This window comes from Fusarium venenatum (genome assembly GCF_020744135.1).
Source record: "Fusarium venenatum strain MPI-CAGE-CH-0201 chromosome Unknown EDB82scaffold_3, whole genome shotgun sequence".
Lineage (NCBI taxonomy): Eukaryota > Fungi > Ascomycota > Sordariomycetes > Hypocreales > Nectriaceae > Fusarium > Fusarium venenatum.
This window is the reverse complement of record NW_027072131.1, coordinates 7,486,794-7,503,468: the sequence shown is the minus strand read 5'-3', so window position 1 is coordinate 7,503,468 and position 16,675 is coordinate 7,486,794. Positions and strand designations below refer to the sequence as shown.

The following is a 16,675-nucleotide window of genomic DNA, read 5'->3' as shown; positions in this document are numbered from 1 at the left end:
TTGAGAGGTCTACACACGTCATCTGACAATATTCATTATCAAGGCCGAACATCAGCAAGGAGTTGATTATGAACCTCCAGGTAGCTTTGTGGGGGTAGATAACTTGCTACTATTTATCTGAGAGACAAAATAATGTTGTCATTTCATGCCACCTCGGACCTGCTCGGTGGGCATTTGTTTTCTATAAAGTAAGCTTGGGTTTTGAGATTTCTGCTCGTTTATAGGTACGTTATTGCATATACGAAACAGACCAGGTAGCGAGTCGGTCACGACCTCAATTCTACGAATCAAATTCAATTTTATCATTCATGCAGATCACGCGTGACGAATACGTAGTTATTACTAAACAAGTCTCAATGGGCCGGTCTCCGCGGTTGCCGTCCATTCCGAGAGTTTAAATTCTTGGGTCGGTCAGTGTTATCTAGTTCTTGGCGAAAACTTACACAACAAATTCCAGACTCAATTCTTGCACATTCAAAATCGTGAAGATGAGTGAGAATACCGATAAGAGGAGGTTCTTCAACTATCCTGAGCCTCAGGAGGGGTAATGCTACAGATTCATTATAAGTGGCCCAGATGCTGACGTGCTTGATTACTCTAGACCTCGTGTTCCTTATGCTATTGAAAGGAATCCGAATCCCGTCATCAGAGGACCTCTACTCGTTGCTGCAGCATTTTTGTAAGTCCCATTGTCAAAAACTGATAATCAAATGCTAATATGGTTCAGGATGGAATGGATTCGATTTATTCGTGAAACGGCTTGGAAAAATGCTGGTTTTGCTTCCCTCCGGAAGATCCGGACGTACATCGAAAACGTGGAACCAAGATACGACCCGACAGTCTACCCAATCGCCCTATCAGAAGAAGCCGCTAAAGAACGCGGCGAAAGAGTTCAACTAGCTGCACTACAACAAGACAATTCCCATGTGTTTAACCCAGCACGATTCTACTCGGTAGCCGATTATCGGTCTCTGTACCTCTCTGGAGAAGTAACGCCCGTCGAGGTGGTCAATGCGATCCTCCCTTTGATCCAGCTTGAGGGACCCCAGCCCGGTAGACATGCAAGCGCGTGGAGGGAACTCAAGGTTGATCAGATCATGAGAGCTGCTGAAGCTTCAACGGAGCGCTACAAGAACAAACAACCCATTGGCCCCCTTGACGGTGTTCCTTCAGCTATCAAGGACGACTACGATTTGGATGGGTATTCTACAACTCTTGGATCTTTAAAGGATTATGCCGAGATTCCCGCTGAAGGAGAATCATCAACAAGTTGGATCGTTCGAAAGCTTGAGGAAGCAGGTGTTGTGATCCTTGGAAAACTTGCTATGCACGAATTTGGTCTGGGTACGTGTTCTTATCAAATCTTGCCACTTGACGTGTCTCTCACGAGACCAAAACAAGGTTCAACTCAACAATTACTGACATCCATACTCAGATACCACTGGAAACAACCCCAACCAAGGAACGCCACGAAACCCTTTTAACCCGAAATATTACACTGGCGGTAGTTCTTCGGGTCCCGCCTACGCTGTCAGCGCTGGACTTGTGCCTCTTGCTTTGGGTAGCGATGGTGGCGGAAGTATTCGAATCCCTGGATCATTCTGCTCGGTATTTGGTTTGAAGCCGACCCACGAGCGACTCACATCCTGGCCTGGCGCCAATCACTCGCCGACATGTGCCGTCCAAGGTCCTCTTGCTGTTGATATGCATTCTCTGGTTGCTGCATATGAAGCCATCGCCGAGCCGCATCCGTCAACGCAATTTCCGCCTTTGCGCCTTCAACCATCGCCTCCAATCACAAAAGTCCTCGGTATTTTTGACGCATGGATTTCTCGTGCCCAACCTGGTGTTCAATCTCTGGTTCGTGGTCTTGTAGAGTCTCTTGCGGCCAAACACGGATACACTCTCGTTCCGATTGACATTCCTTTTCCTGCTGAAGGTCAAATGGCACACGCGCTTACTGTTCTGACTGATGCTTCAACTTTGCTTCCTGATACAAGTGGTATCACAGCAGCTAACAGAATCCTTCTGGCGCTTGGTCGTACCACCCCTTCCACCGATTATCTACTAGCTCAGAAGCTACGAGGCATGTTGATGAAACATCTGGCCCATCTCTGGAAGACATACCCCGGTATGATGATCATCACACCCACAACAGCTTGTGCCGGCGCTCCCATTCGCGGTGGAAAATCTGAATTGTCTTACGGAGTCAACGACGGAAACTACACCCTTCAAAGCATGGAATACGTCTGGCTCGCCAATTTCTGCGGTCTTCCCGCTATCACAGTTCCAGCCGGTTATGTCATTCCTGAAGGTACTAAAGACGCTGGCGAAGTTGCCGAGAAAGAAGTTGATGGTAAAATCCCCGTTGGACTCATGGCTACTGGCGAGTGGTGTAGTGAAGACGCGCTGTTGCAATTCGGTTTCGATGCCGAGGCTGCTGGACAGAATATCCGATGCAAGCCGCCTGTTTGGGAGGATATGATTTCGAGAGCTAGAGAGAAAGCTTGGGAGAGTAGACGTACGTAGAAGAACAGATAGAGAATGTCGGGTATAGATTGATTAAAGTGGGTGGATATATCCAGAGTGAGATGATTTCTAGATGTTTTGTTTCTTCAGCCTAATTTCCGTGTAAGTCATGTCCGAAAGGGGAGAGGTGCATGATTGTCCATGGCACAGTCGATGGTATTCCCTGCATTACTCCGCATCGTCAGCTCACGTGTCGTGGCCTGTTTATCATATCCAACCTCAAGATCCCCAACGTGCCGTGTTCATTCATCTCATCAATGTCTCCAATCGAAATGGCAGACCAAACTAGCAATGGTGCAAGCGCGCCATCTCGCCAGGATGAGATCCGACAATTGACCAGCTCGGACGACGACATAGAGAAAGCATGGCAAATGTGGCAGACCATTTTCCCTGACTGGCCTATTTCCCAGCAAAGATTTCCAAAAATCCTCTTCGGAATTCCCGGATATCATTGGATTCATGAAAATGGACTTTGTCTATCCTACATCATCGACGGTGTCTGCGGACGAATCGCTACCGTTGGGGTGTTACCAGAGCATAGGCGTCAAGGTATTGGAGGCGCTCTTTTAGAGAAAGCCAAGATTGGCTTGAGAGATGCGGCTCGTGCTGATGGTACGGGGTTGCAGTCTTTAGAGATTGGATCTATCTTCCCTCGACTTTGGTGGCAGATTCCGAACACAGTCCCCAAGGAGGTGAAGGAGTTCTTCTCACATCGAGGTATTTCTCTACCCACATCCGATTGAACTTATACTCAAGATACAGGCATCTATGACACTTCTCGTCCTATTAGGGATCTTTATAAGGACGTGACCGAAACCATTGCACCACCGGAAATAATGGATCGTGTGTCAAAAACAAAAGCAACATTCGCTCCTTGGTCAACAGATCTATACGAAGAATGCATGACCAAACAAAGGGCCCAATTCGTGAGTATTTCCATTTATCTTTTGTAAGTATAATCTAACACATAGTAGAGCTGGTCAGACGTCTATGAAGCCCTCGCCTCACAAAATCAACACGATCAAGTCCTTGTCGCTTTCGATCCAGAAACAAACGAGCAAATCGGATGGACTCTAATGTGTTCCTACGACTCTGTAGTCAGCGACATTTTTGCCTTTTTACCATTACTCCCTTCTGGTGAGAAAACAGGTCTTATCGCTGCCGTGGGCGTAGACGAAAAAGCCAGAGGAAAAGGTGTTGGCCTAGCCCTCGTGATCAAAGCGATGGAGATATTGAAAGAGAGGGGAACGGAGGGAATTCTCATCGATGCAGTGGAGATTCAAGGATTTTACGAAAAGCTTGGCTTTGAGACATTTTGGGAGTACGAAGGATGCGGTTTGGAGATGCCGTGATCACCGCTTGACATTCATTATCGTGGTTCTTCTGTATTAGGAAGTTGGTTAATGAACCAAGGTTGGAGATTGCTGATCACTGCTTGATGGGTTTAGCTTGTACTGCAGCTACCAGAGTATAATGTTACCCCGCGCCTTTATCGCTGACGATGATGCTTCTTGTTACTATTTCTCAGCTTAAACCTAGTCGATAATTGGTCGAAAGGTATTAAATATTTATAATGAGGCTAGGATCGTATCGACATGCTGTTTGTAGTAGTTGGTGGAGTTGAGACGACGTTGATCCGTGGTGTTAAAAGGCACACGACCGCCTTCTTATCTAGCTTCTTCCTTCACTAGCATTTCCAATTGACGTCTGAGCCAAAATGGGTCAAGTAAAGGTCTTGGCTGCTTTACTGAGTCTTCTTCCACAAATCGCTCGTTCACAACCATGCGAAACTCCATATCCTCCTCTTATGCAACCTTTGCAGTCCAGACAATTTTCTAATAATCTGGGTGCTGTTGCTAGCGAGAGTGAGATATGCAGTACCATTGGTGTCAATGTCTTGCGGGACGGCGGTAACGCGGCAGATGCTATGGTAGCGACTGTTCTTTGCGTCGGAACAATTGGTAAGCGAGTCCATAAAAATCGCGATTATTTGTACTGACTCTTAAAGGAATGTATCATTCTGGTATTGGCGGTGGTGGCTTTATGCTCATCCATAAACCAAATGAGACGGATGGTTCAAAGGCCTACGAATTCGTGGATTTTCGTGAGACGGCACCTGCGGCAGCTTCGGAGAACATGTTTAAGAATAATGTGAACGAGAGTATATCCGGCGGCAAAGCAAGGTATGTCAACCCTATTTATCAATGTTACAGCATCTAAAAAATCTCAGCGGCGTCCCAGGAGAATTGAGAGGCCTTCAACATCTCCACGAGAAATACGGCAGCCTACCCTGGTCTCAGCTCGTACAGCCAGCTATCAAAGTCGCACGCTACGGCTTCCCTGTCAACAACGACACCCTCAAATTCATGGGAATGACATACACCAAATCCGAGAATGAGAGTTTTCTTCTCAACGATCCAGCGTGGGCGATTGATTTCGCGCCTTCTGGTAGACTTCTCAAGTTTGGCGAGAAGCTAACGCGAAAGAGATTTGCGGATACCTTGGAATCAATTGCCTCTGGAGGACCAGATGTTTTCTATCAAGGTGCAATCGCCGATGCGACGATTCGGACTTTAAAACGCGAGAAGGGTATCATGACGATGGACGATCTCAAGAATTATTCTGTCGCTATCCGTCAGCCTTCACAGATTAATTACCGAGGCGGAAAAGTCACCAGTGGCTCGGCTCCTTCAAGTGGTGCGGTAGTCGCGGCTGCATTGAATATTCTGGACGGATATGACTTCTTCGGGGATCCAAGTCGAGTCAATGATACGGCTTACTACACTGATGAAGCGTTCAAGTTCAGCTACGGCATGCGTACTAACCTGGGTGATCCAAGTTTTGTTGATGGTCTGACAGATTACCAAAAACAAATGTACTCCAACAAGACAGCCCAGGAAGTCAGAGCGAAGCTGGAAGGCCGAGCTCTTGATTTGAAAGAGTACGACCCCAAAGGCCTTGAGAGCTTAGAAACGCCTGGAACATCTCACCTCGTTGCCATGGACTCATCTGGCCTGGCTATATCCCTTACTACTACCATCAACCTCAATTTTGGTTCCAAGGTCATCGTTCCCGAAACAGGCATAATCATGAATAATGAGATGAACGATTTCAGCATCCCAGGAGAATCCAACCAATTCGGCTTCATCCCCAGCGAAGCAAACTTTATCCGACCCGGAAAACGTCCTCTTTCCAGTATTAGTACCACCATCGTTGAAGACGCAGATGGACAAGTGTCACTTGTTACAGGATCTGCTGGAGGTAGTCGAATCATCACTGCGACAGCACAGGTTGTTCTCAACGCTATTGACAAAAACATGACTGTCCGCGAAGCACTCGCTGCACCCAGATTACACGACCAACTTGTCCCACGACAAGTAACTTTTGAGTACGCTTTTGATAATTCTACGGTTGCGTATTTGAAGGAGGTTGGGAATAATGTCACTTGGGTGGCGACGCAGAGTACGGCCCAGGCTTTGAGAAGGCTGTCTAATGGAACGTTTGAGGCTGCTGGAGAACCTCGACAAGTGAATTCTGGAGGTTTCTCAACTTGATAGTATCCGTAATGAACATAGTATATGCTCAATTAAGAATTAAACATTTGTGCTGAGAACATAAACAAGGCTTCATACCCTAGACCGTTTCATCCTGTCTTTTGTCAAGGATCTCTCCATGTTTCAGATTCAGGGTAGCAGCTCGTCGTTTCCGCCAAGAACATGACCCCAGATAACAAGGAGTATAATTGACATAAACTTCTGACTTGGGATAAAATGAAACATTATACAGGTTCAGCCTGGAATGTGGTAAACTGCCTGCTTCTCTTTGCCTCGCAGACAGTTCAGGAACCTAGAGTGTCCTTGGGCCCCCAATCTAACATCCAATCAAAGGCAAGATGGCCGAGCGGTCTAAGGCGCTGTGTTCAGGTTCGATTCGAACTAGTAACGATTCGCAGTCTCGAAAGGGGCCTGGGTTCGAATCCCAGTCTTGTCAACTATCTTTTTGCATTTTAAATTTTTGGCCCTTGCCATCGTGGCTTGGCTATTGACGCAAGCAGATATGTTGTCGTTCTTGGCTTATGCGCTACTGCTTGTGTATTACAGCCTCAATTGACTACCAATGACAACATCAAGTTTCCGATTGATGGTTGATGTATTGCGCGTTAGATGGTCAGGTTTATCTGTTCGTAAAGATGATCATTCTGAGTTGCGTGTACAGTAAGATCCAAGCTTCTTGGCAGCATATTGAACTGCAAGTGACGATACGAGTCAGTATTGATAAGAGAGTAGCTACGATTAAATGAGATATTTAATTAGGTTGAATTGTTGTAGTTGAGATATCGAATAATTACGGCACGTGTAATGCTGAAAGATAGAGATAAACTTTTAAAATATAGCGCAAATCAACACGTGGGTCAACCAAAGGGTTATCTATCGCCCTGGAATTAGGCTATTAATTTCATTCCAGCAAGCCACCCTTGCTTATTGTTAACGCGTCACTGTACCCCGGATCACAGCGCTAAAATGGAAGACCCGGAGACAAACAGGGGAAGGCTTGGAGCTTAATAATTCTGTTCCTGGACCTGGAGACACTCCGTGCTTCAAAAGTGTGTGAGAATGATGTTTGCCAAGAGCTGTTGCAAGGTATATTCACCAGAAGCCACCATTCCATGACGAAAACATAAACTCAGTGCCAAGCTCCCATTGAAACTGTTTCCTACTTAAGCTTCTTGGGTTACCTTCTTTTTGTTTCCCTTTCACTCCCACCCACTCTCACACTCCATTCATTATGATCTTCCCTATTACGCTCCTCTCTTTAGCGACCTCCGCTCTGGCCGGCGTCGTCCCCCAAGGCGCAAATACCTGGAAAACTCTCGAGTCGATACCAATTGCCCCACGACAGGAACATGGCGTCGTCGCCCTCTCAGACAAGACAGTAGCCATCATTGGTGGAATCGTCCCCAATCGCGAAGCCGATGGCTTCCAAACTACAGCGCTTATGCAATTCTACAACACGCGCTCCAATTCATGGCGACGATACGTTACAGAAGCACCTGTCAAAGTCAACCACCCCAACGTCGCTGCCGTCAACGGTAAAATTTACTTGCTAGGCGGTCTATCAGATATCGATGACGGCGCATGGCGAGCATTCCCAGAGTCATGGGTTTACAATCCCGATCTCGATGAATGGTCTGAATTAGCGTCCATTCCAGACGAGCACAAAAGAGGTAGCGCTGCTATGGGTGTTTACGGAAACATTATTTATCTAGCTGGCGGAATGCGAACACTGGAACCGACTGGTCCAGGTGGAGAGCAAGACACTGTCGACTTTGTCTCAGCTTTCGATACCAAGACTTCAAAGTGGATTGATCTTCCAGAAGCTGCACGAACCCTCCCCGAAGGCCGCGACCACGCAACCTCTTCAGTCGTCGGCAATAAATTCTACGTCCTTGGTGGTCGTCTCCGCGGTCAACGAAACGTAAAAGATACAGTTTTTATCCTCGACCTCGATAATCTCGAGCAAGGCTGGACAACCAGCGACGCAAAGATGCCCACACCTCGCGGCGGTGTCGTATCTGGTACCGTCGGCAAAAAGGTCTACGTTCTTGGCGGAGAGGGGAACACTGAACCCGACTCAAACGGCATTTTTGATCAGATTGAGGTTTTTGATACAGAGACTGAGGCGTGGGAGGAGCTTGGAAAGATGGCTGTGCCTAGACATGGTGGACAGGCTGTTGCTGTCAAGGGAGGTATTTATCTTCCTGGTGGAGGCATAACTGAGGGTGGCTCGCCGGTTGAAACTGTTGATGTTTACTGGCCGTGATAGATATGCGTTTGTGTTTTAGCGTTATGATTTAATGATACCATTTGCTTAAGATGCTTCTTCAGTTGTCAATGTCAATCAGTATTGTCAGTTTCTACTCTCTTAATGTATTGCGTCATCGTCATTCCCGGATAGCATCATCAAGATTGTACCGAGCATCGGTCTACCTAGATGACGATACTCCAACTGGCATCCCACATCTAACCGAGATACTATTACAAAGCACTATGTCAAATCCCTTCATGTCCAATCGCGAGACACACCGGGACGGGTTCCTGGGATTTCCGTTTGGAAGAAGAGGTGGTCAGCAAAGTCATCACCAACCAACGTAGCTGACAGTATCGCCAAGATGGTAGATGATGATTGTAGTATGAGTAGCTCTCTGAGTCGTCGAACGGCACGGGAACAAGCAGGGAACTACTGCAATGGTCAGCTACCCAACAGTTCGCTTCGAAGAGGCTTTCAGTTATTGCGTGGCAGTCTTGCGTACAGTTCTAAGCCTCACGACTCTCAATTTAAGCTTACATCCCCCAACGGAAATAACAAAAATTCCACGGACAAAATGTCTCAAATACTTAGCCCCTTCCAAGGAATATCTAACTCGAAAAAGAGTGATTCACTTATGGGCTTGCATTAGTCCAAGACAAACAGTCACGAATCTTACGAAATCTGTCTCAATCCGGTGCTTTGGCTCTGAAGTTGTGATTTCATCGCAAGCCATAAGCTTACGAGTGTGATCCTCATGACTTGAAGTGTGTGGAAGTAAGCAGGAGATTGAATCATCGATTTGATATTCGGTTTTTACGGGGTTATTGAGTTCCGAGGGGCCGGTGTTGAAGACTATAAGAGTTTGGAATATTCCTCGGTTTGATTAGAATGTTAGCTGAGTAGCCAGTCAAGTTGCCAAATCAAGATGAAGACTATTCGGAATTATCTCTATTTTTCATTGTTCGTGGGAACATCCCTCGCTGCCAGAGGAGGTCACTGTCCACCTCTCGGTCCCGTACTCCCACCTCCCCTTCATCCCAGTACTCACCCCTCCGTCAAATCTGCCATACAAAACATCCAAGACCTCTTTGACTCTGCAACATCTAATCTCGTAAACTCTTCAGTGGTAGTTGCTATCAAATCCGCCAACGAAGATGACTACATGTTTGAGTTCGCCAGTACACCTCCTAACGTCGACCCTCGTGGAGTTGACGAGGTAGACTCTGATACCGTATTCCGCATGGCGAGTTTATCCAAGGTTTTCCCTGTCCTTGCGCTGTTGAAACTGCACAAGGTCAACTTTGATGATCGTGTCACCAAGTATCTCCCTGAGCTTAGAGCTTTGAACAAAGATGCGAGGAAGACTGACGCGGTTTGGGCTGTGGATTGGGATGACATCACTGTTGGATCTTTGGCTTCGCATCTTGCCGGAATACCCGCTGATTGTAAGTTGATTTGTTTCATGAAACATCGAGTTATACTGACATTGCTAGTGCTTGCTGACGTCCAACCTTACGGAGACTGGACACAGCTCGGCTTCCCTCCTCCTGATGTCTCCAGGAATCTCAACTGTTCAGGACTTCTTGGTCTTCCCCCATGCACCAAGAAAGGTATGTCAGCGATATTTGTCACTGATAATTAACTAATGTTTGTAGACTTCTTTGACCGCTTTGGCGAGAGGCCTCCTGTTTACGCCCCATTCGAAGCAAACCCGGTCTACTCAAACATTGGGTTTTCTCTAATGGGGTGGATTATCGAAAAGGTTAGCGGCATGCCCTCGGGAGAGTACATCAAGAAACATATCTGGGATCCTGTTGGTATGGAGCACACATATGAGGAAACACCTGATGGTTCGTTGGGCTTCATTCCGCCCGGTGATGAATGGTGGAACGCAACTCTTGGTTATGGCAACCCGTGAGTCTTTGCATACAAACGATAAACTTTGTATCGATTGCTAAATATTGCTAGTGCCGGGGTCTACTACTCTTCTTTGAACGACATCATGGCCTTTGGTGATGCAATCTTGCGCTACGCGCTACTTAGTCCTGCACAAACTAGAAAATGGATGAAACCAGCTACCAGTACTTCATCAACAGGTATACTCCTCGGTGAGCCATGGGAAATATTCCGCTCCAACAACGTTACCAAAGATGGCCGCCTTATTGAGTTTTACACCAAAGCCGGCGATATCACTACCTATCACTCCCTCATGGTACTGATTCCTGATTACAACTTGACCATTGGCCTCCTCGACGCAGGCCCAGGGGAAGTTGGCGGTGCAGAGCTCCAAATTTGGTTCTCAAACATTGTCAAGGAACTTCTCCCTGCGATTGAACAAGCTGGTAAAGATGAGGCAGAGGAAAAGTACGGTGGTACATACTCCGACGCCAAGACAAACTCATCCCTAACTCTCTCCGTTGATGATGAGCCTGGATTTAGTATTATAAATTGGACGGTACGAGGTGTTGATATCGCGGGCACATATGGCAGTTTTGCTATCCCGCCAGAATTCCCCACACCTGAAGGCCTTGTCCGATTCCGTTTGTATCCCACAAGTCTCAAGAGTGACACTGAGACTTCATGGCGGATGATGTTTACGCAAGGCACAGAAGAGCAAGTAGCCGCCTCAGATGCTTTGTTTGTCTGGCCCCAGGGTAGTTGTAACACGTGGGCTTCATTGGATCGGATTGTGTACCAGCTTTTGTCACATGAGCATTTTGTGTTCAGAGAGACTGGGGAGGGAAGTGAAAGGCGGGCTGATAAGCTTGAGCTTGTGGGATATAGAGTTGACCTCAAGAGGGAAAACTAAGTTATCATTTAGGCAGTCTGAAGAAATGGGATTTGGAGGACATCAGACTAAAATGTTAGTACACTCTTAGGTAAATGCTTATGAAATGTGATCTAATGGTTCTATCTGCTGCTGTGAAGTATTGTATGCAAAAAACCTACGGATTGCGTAATTGCGCAAATGGATAAGATTTGACAAATGCTTTATGAGGATTGTGGGTTGCGGATATGCTTGCTTTGGAGTGATGTTTACTGCAACCTGGAAGCTTGTTTGGCAACCTAACAAACTAAATTGTTTTTCATTCTGTTTAGATCAAAGTCAACACGGTATTTACTTCTGTATCCCAAGACTTAGACAGCATCAAACTGAGTTTCACCGATTTATTATTTCTTCCTTCGATTTTTCTTTCCTCTTCTTTCCATCTTCCTTACCTTTCATCTTCTACCATTCTTCTGAGTCACAGACTTTATCTTTCTCCATCCAATGAATCACACCTCTTCTCTTCCTTATTTATCTGATTCACTATTTCTATCTTTCTTATTGCTCTCAATCACCGACTGAAACAACACCCTGGCCATCCAGCCTCAAGATGAGTGTACCGCAGCCCACTGAGTCCGAGATGGACCTGCGTCGCGATTATGCTACAAAAATTAAGAAACGACTTGTCAGCGTTTTCTCGAATTTCAAGCTGACATCCGTTCACTTGGTTGCGATAATAACAACGCCTTTATACAACCTTGAGCGTCATGGGTATCTTTCACACCGACAGCCCGTCGCACAGGACCTACGTGAAAGGTTAAACTTAATAACCTCTTTGGTGAAGAGATTTAAGTTAGCTTTCCTTTTCTATTGGCATCTCGAATCCTCTGGTCCAGACATAAGTTGTCTAAAGATTATGGTCTAAGGATCATAAATTGATATACTAATTCACGACCTTTATGATGCTTATTCCTTGAGGCCATTATTGAGTTGTCCTTACTAATAGTCACAAGATGTTCTGCAGAAATCCCAACCTCACGAACAAGACTCAGATCCGGACACCTCTCGTTTTACCCCTGGCTGCCGTTGTCAGGAACAAATGGACCTTTGCCGACAACGTGACGGATACAAATGCATTTTCCTTCCGACAATCGTTAACGATGTCACCCATATCATTCCACGAAGCTGGAACGATACCGAAGAGAACATGCTGTTAACCCGTACCGTCATCTCTGCCGCCCAAGCATTTATGGATGACGATATCCTGTCCAAGTGCGTTAGCCTATTCGCTGATGGGAATAATCTCGGTACTATGGATAAATGTTGGAATATGCTTTACATCATCCAGTTGATTTGCAAGCATTTAGAGAAAATGCGAATCGGGCTTAAGTGTGTTGGTATTGACCACCCTTTCGCCGAGGATGATACCAGAGCTGTTATCATCCAACCGTATTGGTTGTACCGCAACTACCAGAAACCCAAACAGAAAGTGACTCTTGAGGGAGATGGGAACGATTTCGACGACATAATCAATGGAATACGACAGATCAGAAAACTAGAAAAGAAGCCCGCCCGTGTTGAAATGTCAACTGAGGATGCTGAAAAGTGCAGGGCCATGTTGGACCTTGCCTGGGTTTTGGGTGTTGTTGCAGCTAGTAGTGGTGCGGCTCAATGGCCGAATCTCCTACCTGATCACGAGTATTGGGATGAGATCAAGCACTGGGCTGCTGTGGATCGATGGGTGGATGATCAAGCATATCGTCTTCAACCTCATGACCTCCACCTCCCTTCCGCGCCCCCCTCCTCCTAACGGTCCTTCAAATTCCTCTGACTTCCATCTCTATGCTCCTGGCATTACTCTCCTCACTCTGGACTGCCCTTAATCCCAGGGCGACGCTCTACCCCCTACAGGATCGAAGCCATCCCATCGAGCTTGTCGCCGCTGCTCCTCCAGGCCCTTGCAGGCTAGGGCGTGACGCCTTCGCACACCTGACCGCCCACCTCCGACCCTAGGCTAGCCACCGGCTATGGAAATCTGATCAACGAGGATCAGATGTTATGCAACCACGACATTGGCCCTTGAAGCCGACCGTGACGACTCTGCCATCTTGGACATTGACTCCGATGGTAACGAGACGGCCGCCTTGGTCCATGCCTCTTGATAGAGAAGAAGACGACCACGACCGCGGACGCCAGTATGTAAGCACTGGGCAAGCAGAGGATATTCTTGGTCACCACACAGTAAGTACAATAGCTCCATCAAAGATCCGACCTTGCTAATCTGTGAATAGGTGGAGGCATTTGAGGACTTTCCTATAGAAGTTAAGGTGACGCCTACTCATTTTCATGAAATATTGACTGGAATTACCATCATCAAACTTCTATCAAGCTCAGAACTGTCTCTCGGAAATCTTTCTCGCTTTCGATGGCTTGCCGTTGGCATCTTGGTAGATCGAGGCGACCGTCCTTCAGCGTATGATAGGATCGAAGGCACGAACAAGGCCGGGCTGATCGACCTCTGTCTGACATCATTGCATCTCACCCAAAATCTGAGGAAGCAGAACCGACATGGCCTAGTATTTGCTTATCGAGACATTTGTGGTCCATCCATTCTCATGTCAGGACGACGGGCCTCGAGAAACAGGTAATTGGGCGCGCCGCCCGTATACCTCAGAAAAAGAACGTTCATGTGTATTATTTACATATAAATTCTGATGTGGATGACCTCATTGCAAACCTACTGGAAAGGAAGAAGACCATTCACTTCTGAGAATTTCCCGAGATTCTCATTCTGTTATTTCACTCACACACACAACCGACTGCAATCGACCGACCGACCCTGCGACCAATCCTGCGACTAAACCTACAACCAAGCAATCCAACAACAAGAATCAGTTAATCCTTAGATTCTATTATTTCGCCATGGCTCCAAGGGGTAAGCCAAAAGGCAAGCCCACGGCCAAAGCTAAACCTATAGCTAAACCTGAAGGCAAAGGAAAAGCAGCGGCTATTGCCGACAATGCTGATGCTAATGCGGCTTCTGACGAAGATATGGAACTCGATTCGTTCTTGGCTCGTTATAATGACGAAAAGAACAAGACTCTACAGAAGCTGCCTCCGGTCCTGTCCCGGATTGTGTACCCTCAGGAATGCAAGACTCATCGACTTTACTAAGCTCGTCTACATCGAAGCTTCGCTACTGAGACACTACCAGACACGTCTAAACTTCACCTACCGGTTACATCTGGATAGAACAAGACTCTACATGCTGCGTCTAGAATGGGATTCGGATTAAATTGATGCATGGGCATGGAGAGAAGTCATATTCTGAACTGCCATGGCGAACAAGGAATTGACAAGGCTTGATGAAACCAAAACTAGCAAGTGCGGAAACGATAAAGGTCATCATACCTTCGAATTCTTGGATCCATCTCTCACTCACCCTGTCAGAGGAGGCTTCTCGGCGCCTAACTTATTTGTACACCATTCCCAAGCGCTGGGACAACCTGGAAGCATTCGACAAGAATGCCAAGGGGACATATGTGGTTCCTCTAGGCGAGTGATTTTACTGTATTCCCTCCTAACCCAACCGCGAGGACGGTGACCTGTGTGCCAATGATGGCCTCTTTTCTGGTATATAGGATCCGGGTAGCTATATCAAAACCCACAAGCATGCCGTTCTAGAGTAGCCCTATCCTGGTTCTAGCACCCAGTAAGAGATCCTTACTATCAAGGAATACTATTCTATTCTTGTCCCTATGCTGAAGCGTGAGGTTGCGTTCTAACTTTATCATACCCCGTCCAATGCCCTTGTTCTGGTTGAAAGCGATGAACTTGTCCGGCATGTATTGCCAATGGATGCACTGAGTACTACCCCTATTTGCCTACTTAGACTTGTGAATGTTAGGTGTATCTTCAGTTTCTATAAAGCGCGATAGGCTAAGGATTCCCCGGTTAATCCCTATCTTAAGCTAGATCTGTAAGAGGGGTTCTCTAAGGATAACGAATACATTCCAATAATTTGTGAATTCATTCGCAAAGCTTTACCAGGAGGTTTTTCTTTCGGAAGTGGGTATAATGAATCACGTCTTGTTTAGAAACCTAGTCTCGCGAAAACCTTTAATTTGAAGATTTGTTGAAAATTTGGTCTGCGCGGACAGATTACCCTTTGTGGAAAACCTAGAGGAAATTGAGAAGGCGTGGGCGAAAACTTCAGTGATCGTAGAAAACATAACTATCTTATTGCAATAGATTATCACTCAGATTAGCTTCATGCTTTTTTTTTTTTGCCTAAAGAGAAAAGTCAAAATTAAATTATGTTAGTTGCCCAGTCGTGCGGCCAGTTCACGATGCCACAAAGGTTAAAAGATCAGGGCACAAGTATAAATAAACCAAGAGTCCTGCCTAGGCAACACAACTTGATCTCCCAAGTTTCGTCCCTCCAATCTACCAACATACAAGATGGACGTAGGTCTGTATACCTTTTTACACGGCGCTTACGAGAGAGCCCAACCTGAGGCCTCACTGGAAATTCCACGTTATTACTCCGAGCCGACGACAGGAAACCCCGACGACGAAGCTGACAGACGTCGTGAGATATTAATCTACGGCCCAATTATCTTCTTGAACCTTTTCTCTTGCGCCCTTTGCGCTCATCGTATCATACACGGTCCCCCTTAGCCTACCCAACGTTCAAGATGAGTGCGTCGCGTCCTAGTTCGCCCAATCTCCCCGAGGACTCTCCTCGTGGAGATGCCGCTGAGGTTTCAGTCAAATCTGCACCCGACTATATCAAGCCCACACCAATCATACCTCCCGAGGATGTGGAAGACCGTCGCGAATATGCCATCGCGATTGGGAAACGACTTGTCGAAGACTGGCCAGGTTACAAGCTGACTTCAGTTCATTCGGCTGCTATAATGATAATGCCCATGGACAACTTTAAGGACTATGAGTACGAGTCATACCGTAAGCCATGGCAGACTTTAACAGATCTGATGAAGCCACTAGTGTGTTTGGTAAAACGATGTTAGTTAATAATTCCATATATCGGATCTTTTGTACTGACGAGTCTCAAGACCTTCTCCAGAAGCACAGCATTCCCAAGTCTTATGTTAGAACAGCGAAAAGAAGACTCGGAACAAGATGGAACGTCGCAAGAATCGCATCCCAACCCATCAAAACAACGGTATCGAGCTCTGATGCGGACAAGGAGTCCTTATGGACTTGGTCGGAATCTAGAATTGCTCTGTGGACTGGACCAGCTTCGACGGTAGGTAATCCGAGAACCTCACCACCAGGGGCCATGGGTAAAGGGGAAAGTCCTGGAACCGAGTCTCATGCATCTAACAAGCAAGAGAGAGGTGCCGACAAGGCAACACCTCGGATGACCCAGTCTTGCAATCCAAAACACATTCGGGATCCAGATGCTTCTCGGTTTCTGACCGCCCAGAGTGGCCGGGCGAGAGACGGTGAACTGCAAAAGGAACTTTGCCGACAACGTGACCACAACAGATGCGTGTTCACGCAGAGCGCAAAGGATGTGGTTGTAACACATATTATTCCGCAGGC

General features: G+C 46.7%; 5 protein-coding genes and 1 non-coding gene across 6 annotated transcripts; all 6 read left to right on the top strand.

Annotated features, from left to right (window-relative positions):
• The first annotated feature begins 378 nt into the window (after positions 1-378).
• Positions 379-4,073, top strand: EDB82DRAFT_466183 (amidase signature domain-containing protein). Its single transcript, XM_025729048.2, has 7 exons — positions 379-544; positions 602-679; positions 728-1,344; positions 1,436-2,525; positions 2,657-3,246; positions 3,292-3,455; positions 3,504-4,073. Exons 1-7 carry the CDS (start codon positions 489-491, stop codon positions 3,879-3,881), a joined length of 2,973 nt encoding a protein of 990 aa, XP_025583354.2. The 5' UTR covers positions 379-488; the 3' UTR covers positions 3,882-4,073.
• A 127-nt stretch (positions 4,074-4,200) lies between these two features.
• On the top strand, positions 4,201-6,140 carry EDB82DRAFT_539813 (gamma-glutamyltranspeptidase). The gene is made up of 3 exons (XM_025729046.2): positions 4,201-4,490; positions 4,538-4,712; positions 4,760-6,140. The coding sequence occupies exons 1-3, from the start codon at positions 4,247-4,249 to the stop codon at positions 6,081-6,083; spliced, it is 1,743 nt and encodes a 580-aa protein (XP_025583352.2). The 5' UTR covers positions 4,201-4,246; the 3' UTR covers positions 6,084-6,140.
• Positions 6,141-6,415: 275 nt separating this feature from the next.
• On the top strand, positions 6,416-6,519 carry EDB82DRAFT_t207. The gene has a single exon. It is a non-coding gene; the product is annotated as a tRNA-Leu (tRNA).
• A 513-nt stretch (positions 6,520-7,032) lies between these two features.
• Positions 7,033-8,401, top strand: EDB82DRAFT_510304 (uncharacterized protein). Its single transcript, XM_025729045.2, has one exon. The coding sequence runs from the start codon at positions 7,315-7,317 to the stop codon at positions 8,347-8,349; it is 1,035 nt and encodes a 344-aa protein (XP_025583351.2). The 5' UTR covers positions 7,033-7,314; the 3' UTR covers positions 8,350-8,401.
• A 297-nt stretch (positions 8,402-8,698) lies between these two features.
• Positions 8,699-11,205, top strand: EDB82DRAFT_560103 (beta-lactamase/transpeptidase-like protein; the record flags this gene model as incomplete). Its single annotated transcript, XM_025729043.2, has 7 exons — positions 8,699-8,835; positions 9,049-9,080; positions 9,462-9,782; positions 9,831-9,947; positions 9,993-10,251; positions 10,306-11,081; positions 11,159-11,205. 7 exons carry the CDS (start codon positions 8,699-8,701, stop codon positions 11,203-11,205), a joined length of 1,689 nt encoding a protein of 562 aa, XP_025583350.2.
• A 509-nt stretch (positions 11,206-11,714) lies between these two features.
• On the top strand, positions 11,715-12,914 carry EDB82DRAFT_528232 (uncharacterized protein; the record flags this gene model as incomplete). The annotated part of the gene is made up of 2 exons (XM_025729042.2): positions 11,715-11,913; positions 12,118-12,914. 2 exons carry the CDS (start codon positions 11,715-11,717, stop codon positions 12,912-12,914), a joined length of 996 nt encoding a protein of 331 aa, XP_025583349.2.
• Positions 12,915-16,675: the final 3,761 nt, after the last annotated feature.

Coding starts and splice junctions, on each gene's coding strand:
- EDB82DRAFT_466183 (XM_025729048.2), top strand. CDS start 489: ATGAGTGAGAATACCGATAAGAGGAGGTTCTTCAACTATCCTGAGCCT. Junction 1,345..1,435: donor TATGCACGAATTTGGTCTGG/GTACGTGTTCTT, acceptor ATCCATACTCAG/ATACCACTGGAAACAACCCC. Junction 2,526..2,656: donor GCTTGGGAGAGTAGACGTAC/GTAGAAGAACAG, acceptor GAAAGGGGAGAG/GTGCATGATTGTCCATGGCA.
- EDB82DRAFT_539813 (XM_025729046.2), top strand. CDS start 4,247: ATGGGTCAAGTAAAGGTCTTGGCTGCTTTACTGAGTCTTCTTCCACAA. Junction 4,491..4,537: donor TCTTTGCGTCGGAACAATTG/GTAAGCGAGTCC, acceptor TGACTCTTAAAG/GAATGTATCATTCTGGTATT. Junction 4,713..4,759: donor ATATCCGGCGGCAAAGCAAG/GTATGTCAACCC, acceptor AAAAAATCTCAG/CGGCGTCCCAGGAGAATTGA.
- EDB82DRAFT_510304 (XM_025729045.2), top strand. CDS start 7,315: ATGATCTTCCCTATTACGCTCCTCTCTTTAGCGACCTCCGCTCTGGCC.